This window comes from Rutidosis leptorrhynchoides, chromosome 8, assembly GCF_046630445.1.
Source record: "Rutidosis leptorrhynchoides isolate AG116_Rl617_1_P2 chromosome 8, CSIRO_AGI_Rlap_v1, whole genome shotgun sequence".
Taxonomy (NCBI): Eukaryota; Viridiplantae; Streptophyta; class Magnoliopsida; order Asterales; family Asteraceae; genus Rutidosis; species Rutidosis leptorrhynchoides.
In genome coordinates, this window is record NC_092340.1 from 359,237,611 (window position 1) to 359,248,352 (window position 10,742).

General features: G+C 35.3%; 1 protein-coding gene across 1 annotated transcript; it reads right to left on the minus strand.

The window, feature by feature from the left end:
- Positions 1-9,982: 9,982 nt before the first annotated feature.
- On the minus strand, positions 9,983-10,423 carry LOC139864668 (uncharacterized). Its single transcript, XM_071853242.1, has one exon. The coding sequence runs from the start codon at positions 10,421-10,423 to the stop codon at positions 9,983-9,985; it is 441 nt and encodes a 146-aa protein (XP_071709343.1).
- Positions 10,424-10,742: the final 319 nt, after the last annotated feature.

Sequence of the window (10,742 nt, forward strand, 5' to 3'; positions counted from 1 at the left end):
TACGGAATTCCTCTTCATTCATATTCACGGTGTGTCGAGTAGTCGGTGCCATTTCCTTCAAAATAGTCAAATGGAACAAGTTAATCATACAGAATATTAAGAGTAGTTAATAGTATTTCGTAGCATAATATGAACTCATTTATAAAAGCTTTTTCTTCATATTAGCGTTTTATAAGTTTAAATTCGGGTAGTACCTACCCGTTAAGTTCATACTTAGTAGCTAATATACAATTCAACTACTACAATTCTATATGAAAAACTGATTATAATAATATTTCGCGTTCAAACTTTTATACAATATTTTACAAACTTACAATACCGCTTATTTTACATAAAGCATGAAATATAACACACAATAACTTTGATACAAGATAGTTGTGAAGATAATTCTAGCTAGTACACAAGTCGTTCAGCAAAGGCAATAAAGACACGTAATTCATACGTCCAGAAACAAGTCATGCATTCTGGTTTTACTAGGACTACTTCCCATCCTTGGTCTTGTGGAACATAACCGTTATGGCCGTTGATAAGACAGCGTGTTGTAACGTCGTCAAAGGGACGAGGGTTACGTAATGTCCAACAGTCCCGTAATAATCTAAAAACCTCATTTCTTACCCCAATTACCGACTCCGTCACTTGTGGAAACGTTTTGTTTAATAGTTGTAGCCCGATGTTCTTGTTCTCACTTTGGTGAGAAGCGAACATTACTAATTCGTAAGCATAACATGCTTCTTTATGTTGCATGTTAGCCGCTTTTTCTAAATCACGAAGTCCAATATTCGGATATATTGAGTCAAAATAATTTCTTAACCCGTTGCGTAAAATAGCATTTGGGTTCCCCGCAATATATGCGTCAAAGTAAACACATCGTAACTTATGGGTTTCCCAATGTGATATCCCCCATCTTTCAAACGAAAGTCTCTTATAAACCAAGACATTCTTGGAACGTTCTTCGAATGTCTTACAAACTGATCTCGCCTTAAATAGTTGTGCCGAGGAATTCTGGCCGACTCTAGACAAGATTTCATCAATCATGTCTCCGGGTAGGTCTCTTAAAATATTGGGTTGTCTATCCATTTTGTGTTTTTAAACTGTAAAATAGACAAGAGTTAGATTCATAAAAAAAAATACTTATTAATACAAGCAATTTTTACATATATCATAAAGCATAAGAACACTATATTACATATATTACACCACACGAATACAACTATCTTATTCCGACTCGCTTGTTTCTTCTTCTTCGGTTTTGGTTCGTTTTGCCAAGTTTCTAGGGATATATGATGTTCCCCTAATACGAGCCGTCATTGTCCACATTGGTTTAGAAAAACCTGGTGGTTTAGAGGTTCCCGGGTCATTGTTACAACTTAAGGACTTCGGGGGTTGACGATACATATAAAGTTCATCGGGGTTGGAATTAGATTTCTCTATTTTTATGCCCTTTCCCTTATTATTTTCTTTTGCCTTTTTAAATTCAGTTGGGGTAATTTCTATAACATCATTGGAATTCTCGTCGGAATCCAATTCATCGGAGAATTGGTAATCCTCCCAATATTTTGCTTCCTTGGCGGAAACACCATTGACCATAATTAACCTTGGTCGGTTGGTTGAGGATTCTCTTTTACTTAACCGTTTTATTATTTCCCCCACTGGTTCCGATTCTTCTTCCGGTTCCGATTCTTCTTCCAGTTCCGACTCTTCTTCCGGTTCCGACTCTTCTTCCGGTTCCGATTCTTCTTCCGGTTCCGACTCTTCTTCCGGTTCCTCTTCGGGAACTTGTGAATCAGTCCACGAATCATTCCAATTTATATTTGACTCTTCATTATTATTAGGTGAGTCAATGGGACTTGTTCTAGAGGTAGACATCTATCACATAATATCAAACACGTTAAGAGATTAATATATCACATAATATTCATATGTTAAAAATATATAGTTTCCAACAAAAATGTTAAGCAATCATTTTTAAAGAAAACACGATCGAAGTCCAGAATCACTAATGCATCCTAACAAATTCGATAAGACACACTAATGCGAATTTTCTGGTTCTCTAAGACCAACGCTCGGATACCAACTGAAATGTCCCGTTCTTATTGATTAAAAACGTTCCATATTAATTGATTTCGTTGCGAGGTTTTGACCTCTATATGAGACGTTTTTCAAAGACTGCATTCATTTTTAAAACAAACCATAACCTTTATTTCATAGATAAAGGTTTTAAAAAAAGCTTTACGTAGATTATCAAATAATGATAATCTAAAATATCCTGTTTACACACGACCATTACATAATGGTTTACAATACAAATATGTTACAACAAAATAAGTTTCTTGAATGCAGTTTTTACACAATATCATACAAGCATGGACTCCAAATCTCGTCCTTATTTAAGTATGCGACAGCGGAAGCTCTTAATAATCACCTGAGAATAAACATGCTTAAAACGTCAACAAAAATGTTGGTGAGTTATAGGTTTAACCTATATATATCAAATCATAATAATAGACCACAAGATTTCATATTTCAATACACATCCCATACATAGAGATAAAAATCATTCATATGGTGAACACCTGGTAACCGACATTAACAAGATGCATATATAAGAATATCCCCATCATTCCGGGACACCCTTCGGATATGATATAAATTTCGAAGTACTAAAGCATCCGGTTCTTTGGATGGGGTTTGTTAGGCCCAATAGATCTATCTTTAGGATTCACGTCAATTAGGGTGTCTGTTCCCTAATTCTTAGATTACCAGACTTAATAAAAAAGGGCATATTCGATTTCGATAATTCAACCATAGAATGTAGTTTCACGTACTTGTGTCTACTTTGTAAATCATTTATAAAACCTGCATGTATTCTCATCCCAAAAATATTAGATTTTAAAAGTGGGACTATAACTCACTTTCACAGATTTTTACTTCGTCGGGAAGTAAGACTTGGCCACTGGTTGATTCACGAATCTATAACAATATATACATATATATCAAAGTATGTTCAAAATATATTTACAACACTTTTAATATATTTTGATGTTTTAAGTTTATTAAGTCAGCTGTCCTCGTTAGTAACCTACAACTAGTTGTCCACAGTTAGATGTATAGAAATAAATTGATAAATATTATCTTGAATCAATCCACGACCCAGTGTATACGTATCTCAGTATTGATCACAACTCAAACTATATATATTTTGGAATCAACCTCAACCCTGTATAGCTAACTCCAACATTCACATATAGAGTGTCTATGGTTGTTCCGAAATATATATAGATGTGTCGACATGATAGGTCGAAACAATGTATACGTGTCTATGGTATCTCAAGATTACATAATATACAATACAAGTTGATTAAGTTATGGTTGGAATAGATTTGTTACCAATTTTCACGTAGCTAAAATGAGAAAAATTATCCAATCTTGTTTTACCCATAACTTCTTCATTTTAAATCCGTTTTGAGTGAATCAAATTGCTATGGTTTCATATTGAACTCTATTTTATGAATCTAAACAGAAAAGTATAGGTTTATAGTCGGAAAAATAAGTTACAAGTCGTTTTTGTAAAGGTAGTCATTTCAGTCGAAAGAACGACGTCTAGATGACCATTTTAGAAAACATACTTCCACTTTGAGTTTAATCATAATTTTTGGATATAGTTTCATGTTCATAATAAAAATAATTTTCTCAGAATAACAACTTTAAAATCAAAGTTTATCATAGTTTTTAATTAACTAACCCAAAACAGCCCGCGGTGTTACTACGACGGCGTAAATCCGGTTTTGCGGTGTTTTTCGTGTTTCCAGGTTTTAAATCATTAAGTTAGCATATCATATAGATATAGAACATGTGTGTAGTTAATTTTAAAAGTCAAGTTAGAAGGATTAACTTTTGTTTGCGAACAAGTTTAGAATTAACTAAACTATGTTCTAGTGATTACGAGTTTAAACCTTCGAATAAGATAGCTTTATATGTATGAATCGAATGATGTTATGAACATCATTACTACCTTAAGTTCCTTGGATAAACCTACTGGAAAAGAGAAAAATGGATCTAGCTTCAACGGATCCTTGGATGGCTCGAAGTTCTTGAAGCAGAATCATAACACGAAAACAAGTTCAAGTAAGATCATCACTTGAAATAAGATTGTTATAGTTATAGAAATTGAACCAAAGTTTGAATATGATTATTACCTTGTATTAGAATGATAACCTACTGTAAGAAACAAAGATTTCTTGAGGTTGGATGATCACCTTACAAGATTGGAAGTGAGCTAGCAAACTTGAAAGTATTCTTGATTTTATGTAACTAGAACTTGTAAAATATATGAAGAACACTTAGAACTTGAAGATAGAACTTGAGAGAGATCAATTAGATGAATAAAATTGAAGAATGAAAGTGTTTGTAGGTGTTTTTGGTCGTTGGTGTATGGATTAGATATAAAGGATATGTAATTTTGTTTTCATGTAAATAAGTCATGAATGATTACTCATATTTTTGTAATTTTATGAGATATTTCATGCTAGTTGCCAAATGATGGTTCCCACATGTGTTAGGTGACTCACATGGGCTACTAAGAGCTGATCATTGGAGTGTATATACCAATAGTACATACATCTAAAAGCTGTGTATTGTACGAGTACGAATACGGGTGCATACGAGTAGAATTGTTGATGAAACTGAACGAGGATGTAATTGTAAGCATTTTTGTTAAGTAGAAGTATTTTTATAAGTGTCTTGAAGTCTTTCAAAAGTGTATGAATACATATTAAAACACTACATGTATATACATTTTAACTGAGTCGTTAAGTCATCGTTAGTCGTTACATGTAAATGTTGTTTTGAAACCTTTAGGTTAATGATCTTGTTGAATGTTGTTAACCCATTGTTTATTATAACAAATGAGATGTTAAATTGTTATATTATCATGATATTATGATATATAATATATCTCAGTATGATGTATATACAGTTAAATTTTGTTACAACGATAATCGTTACATATATGTCTCGTTTCGAAATCATTAAGTTAGTAGTCTTATTTTTACATATGTATTTCATTGTTAATACACTTAATAATATATTTACTTATCATTTAACATAATTAACCAAGTGTATCAATATCTTAATATGATTCATATGTACCTAGTAAGACGTTGTTATAACGATAATCATTATATATATCGTTTTCGAGTTTCTTAAATTAATAGTCTCATTTTTATGTATATAACTCATTGTTAAAATACCTAATGAGATAAATACTTATAATAAAAACATGTTAACTATATATATAACCATATATATGTCATCGTATAGTTTTTACAAGTTTTAACGTTCGTGAATCACCGGTCAACTTGGGTGGTCAATTGTCTATATGAAACATATTTCAATTAATCAAGTCTTAACAAGTTTGATTGCTTAACATGTTGGAAACATTTAATCATGTAAATATCAATCTCAATTAATATATATAAACATGGAAAAGTTCGGGTCACTACAGTACCTACCCGTTAAATAAATTTCGTCCCGAAATTTTAAGCTGTTGAAGGTGTTGACGAATCTTCTGGAAATAGATGCGGGTATTTCTTATTCATCTGATCTTCACGCTCCCAGGTGAACTCGGGTCCTCTACGAGCATTCCATCGAACCTTAACAATTGGTATCTTGTTTTGCTTAAGTCTTTTAACCTCACGATCCATTATTTCGACGGGTTCTTCGATGAATTGAAGTTTTTCGTTGATTTGGATTTCATCTAACGGAATAGTGAGATCTTCTTTAGCAAAACATTTCTTCAAATTCGAGACGTGGAAAGTGTTATGTACAGCCGCGAGTTGTTGAGGTAACTCAAGTCGGTAAGCTACTGGTCCGACACGATCAATAATCTTGAATGGTCCAATATACCTTGGATTTAATTTCCCTCGTTTACCAAATTGAACAACGCCTTTCCAAGGTGCAACTTTAAGCATGACCATCTCTCCAATTTCAAATTCTATATCTTTTCTTTTAATGTCAGCGTAGCTCTTTTGTCGACTTTGGGCGGTTTTCAACCGTTGTTGAATTTGGATGATCTTCTCGGTAGTTTCTCTTAGGGAGGCCATCCATGTAAAGTTCAACTCTTAGGGACTCGGGAGTCATGAGATTCGGACAACTTAAGGCTAGTTCGGCAAACCGTTGATTATAAGCTTCGAGGTCATTCCCGACCGTTTTTAAATTTCTTAGGCCCTGTTCGAGCCTTCGAGTCTCATCGTGTGGGAAATATTCGGTGATCATTCTTTCTCTTAATTCGGTCCAAGGGAGTGTGTGGGCTTCATCGATACCCACCGATCGTACATACGTGTTCCACCATGAGAGAGCAACACCGGTGAAAGTGAGGGTGGAGAATTTGAACTTATCTCGGTCTCGACAACCGCTTATGCTAAAAATGGATTCCGTTTGATCAAACCATCGGGTGAGAGCAACTGGTCCCCCGGTTCCATCGAAAGTGGGAGAGTTGTACTTCATGAAGCTTTTGTAGGAGCACCCCTCGTTTGAATTACCGGCTCCCTGATTATTGTTGTTGGAAAAGTGATCGGCCACGGCCTCACCCACGGCGGTGGCTATCATTTGTTGAAGAGCTTGTTCTAGAGTTTCGGGAGGAGTATTGTGTTGACTTTGGTGAGCCATTGTTCCTTCATGACACAAGAATATCGTTGTTTAGTATTTTCAACAATACTAACCGTGATACAGAAAAAGGATAGAGAGAAAAATTTTCCTTGACTCGCCTTAAATTCTTTATGTCATAATGTCGGAACGTTCATGTGAATCACCGTAATATAATCCCGGAAATTATATTACCCTGATTCACATGTGCATTTAACATTACTTCATAAAGTCAAGGTGGCGCGTTAACAAAATTTATCAACGTAAGATCAAGATCGAATATGAGTTAGATATGATAAAAGAGTTCGAGTATAATGCACAAATAATCAAGTAATTCCTACTTCAGTCTATATGCCGGTTGTAGTCTAGATTCACTAATGTACCCTATGACTCGGGGTTGACACCAATGAACTCTAAATCCCTACAACCAAAGCTCTGATACCACTTGTAGCGACCCCTACAAATCGTCATTGATGGCGTCGACTACTTAGGTCCTGTTACGTGGTCGTAGGTCTTTAAACATAACGTTTGACCAAAAGTATGTCGCATTCATTTCAAAAGTTAAGATTTGTTTCAAAGTTTACAAGAATTGTTCATCCAAAGTTACGTTACAAAGTTATAAGTACAAGTGAATACTATGCGACACAGTTTAAAGAAAGTCAAACGACGCTCCATGTAGTGCATATATACTCGACATCCAATGCAAATATCAAATAATGAGCGGAAGCATGTTTCACATATCGTTCAAAGACCTGAGAAAAACATAGAAATCTGTCAACGAAAACGTTGGTGAAATCATAGGTTTAAGTAAGCAATTGAGTAAGTAAAGTAAGCCAACCCACAAGATTTGCAAAGTTGAAATAATAGTAATACATTCTAAAAGTTAATATTCACGAGCACTCAATTATCAAGGCTTAACGTTCCGTCCGTTGATACCCCATTAATAGTGCTAGAACAACACTGTTTCTCAAAAATATATTTCATCCGTAGACGGTAGCAAACCATCCAAGATGAGGGTTTGTCAAACCCATATGGCCATACAACATAAATTCACGCCTACACTTACACCCTGCAAGTGTAACTAATGATAATCGAATTGAGGCTTTCGTTCTAAACTCGTATGTAGAATGTTTGTTTTCCTGTACTTGTGTTCACTTAGTTAAGAAGAAACGTTTATGTTTTCTCATCCCAAATATAAGATCAAAAGAGTAAAAGTGGGACTATGATCTCACCTTGAGTGCAAGAGTAATAAAGTACTTCAACAAGTAAACGCGTGCAAAGACAAAGCTAGTCTTGATCTAAACAAATAGGGTTGTATCAATAACGGTAAACACGATCGGTCAAAGATGTTCAATTAGTCCTATGGCTCGTTACGGCTCGATTACATAGCATGTGAATCAAATTGTCAAGTTTCATGCAAGATACAAGTAAAGAATCATGTTAGAAAGATTGCATAATCATTTGGTTAAGTTTGACAAAAAGTCAAACTTTGGTGGTCAAAGTCAACGAAAAAGTCAACACGTTCGGGTCGGGTCCCGAACTATTTTTCTGAGGTTTTTATTCATGTATAAGCATGTTAGAACAAGTCTCATGTGAATCGGAGGTGCGTAGCATAGCAAACATTTTCCAAAAATGGACAAAGTTGGACAGCCTACTTTGGCGCGCCGCGAGGGTATATGGCGCGCCGCGCCATTACCTGTGCAGAGAAATCTGGCAGTTTTTAAGTTTTATGCACGAACCTAACTTCAAACAATCACCATTTATGACCCGCAAACAATCAAAACATGTATCTTATATCATTGGAAAGATATTTTGACAAGGAACATAACTAACTACTTTTCATCAAGCGAAAACATCATTTACAATAACCGATTTCTCGCTAAGTGGTCATTCAAGGTCCATTTTCAAAGTTTCAAGTTCTTGAAATGCATTACATGATTCGGGAATCCAATCCACACATATGATATGCCGTTTCGAATGTAATTAGTCATGCAATACAACTAAACACTTACTAACAACATTTCATTGCATCCAAAGTATCAAAAGTACATTTCAAGTTCATCAAACCCTAATCAAAATTCACAAAAATCACAAATCATGTATTTGAAGTTTTCTTAATCAACCTACGCATCATAACGAAGCTAGTGATACTAGTAACACAATTAAAACATGAACTTTAACAATTTAACAATATTTAATCTTCCAAAATCAAAGATTAAGAAAACCCATTTTCAAGTGTTCAAACTAGTTACTCAAATCAACAAATCGAACAAACAAAACATATATTCATGTTATACACGAGCCATAGACACTAATTAACACTTTTATAATTCAAAAACATCAAGAACACAAAATCTAGTGATTTTAGAAAGTTACCCAAATGAGATAAAATTGGTATCAAGTCGAAGAGGATGAAGGGAGGATTCTAAATATGTAATTTATTTTGTGAAACACTTGTTAGGTCATGAATGGATGATGAATTCTTTGTTTGGAGAATTTAGAGAAAATGTGAAAGTATGAGAAGAAAATGAAAATGAAAATAATGAATGGAGGAGGTGGTGTTTGACTCCTTTGACCTAGTCAAATCTTTGACACTTTGGCAAGTTTAGTCCCTCAAGTTTGTAATCGGGTGCGGGAATTAACCGAACGAATATTTTTAAATTACACGAGAGAACGAGAGATGTTATAATCCAAATGACGAAAATATTTTAAGAATGTAAGATAATGGAGGATACGAATCGAGGGATATTATTAAAATAAAAAGACGGGCGTTAAAATAATTTAACGGAAAAATGCGGGATGTTACACCTGCTTGCTTCATTTTTTCGCCACACCAAGTCATCCAATTGGAAAGATAATGGTTGTACTTGCTTATTATAGTAGCTTGCGATTCTTTGTTTGTTGATTGCTTCTTTTATGGCCGCCATTTCTCTGCGTTCTTCAACTAAGTTTAGATTTTCACGCAGTTCTTCGTTGTTGCTTCTTTCATCGAAGGAAGCTATGCGCATAGTTGGCACATTTATTTCGGCGGGTATTATAGCCTCGGACTCGTACACCAAACTAAAAGGTGTTTCATTAGTTGTGCCCTTTGGAGTTGTGCGGTGTGCCCACAAAACGTTAGGCAGTTCATCTATCCAACCCCTTTGACACAATCCCGGCCTTGCTTTGATTCCTAGAACGGCCATGGAGACGCGACCGGTAGCATAGGATGTCGCGGAGCCTTGCTTACCGGTGCATGAAGTTGACACGATTGACACTTGCGTATTACCTCTGCGACATCTCTGTACATTGATGGCCAATAATATCCGAGCCGCATTATTTTGGACGCAACTGTTTTGTGTCACGAATGCAGAGCGCACATTACCTCGTGTACTTCCCGTATGATTGACTCCGCTTGAGTTGGATTAAGGCACCGCAAATGAGGTCCCAGAAAAGACTTTCTATATAGAATTCCCTTGTCTAACAGATACATTGGTGCTTTCATCTTAATCTTTCTTGTTTTACTTGAATCTATCGGCAATGTACCTTTGGTTAAAAATTCTATTATTGGGGTCATCCAACTCTGCTTCTCTTCTTCAACTGCAGCCGAAACACTGTCTTCTTCAATAGATTTTACTTTAACTTCCTCAACCCAAATTTCTTTCTTAAAATGACTGAATGTTAATGCAGCTAACTTACTTAGCGCATCCGCCTTTTTATTCAGCGTCCTTGAAACCTGAGTTATCTGGAATAAATCGAAGTCAACTGCTAGCTCTTGCACAAGCTTTAAGTATTTTTGCATTTATTCATCGTGTGTTTTGAATATTCCATTAAATTGGTTTGCAACTAACTACGAATCAACATATACTGACAGTTCTTTAATCTCCAAATATTTTGCTATCCGCATCCCAGATAACAATGCTTCATATTCAGCTTCATTATTTGTGACAGGGAAGCTGAATCGCAGTGCGAAGGTATATTCCTCTCCTTCTGGACTTTTTAGGACTATTCCTGCCCCTGCACCTTCTGGGCCATAAGCCCCGTCTGTGTGCATTTCCCACAGCTATTCGGGCGGAGGTGGTATTTCTTTTGATTCATGCGAGACTTCGATTTCTCCGGCT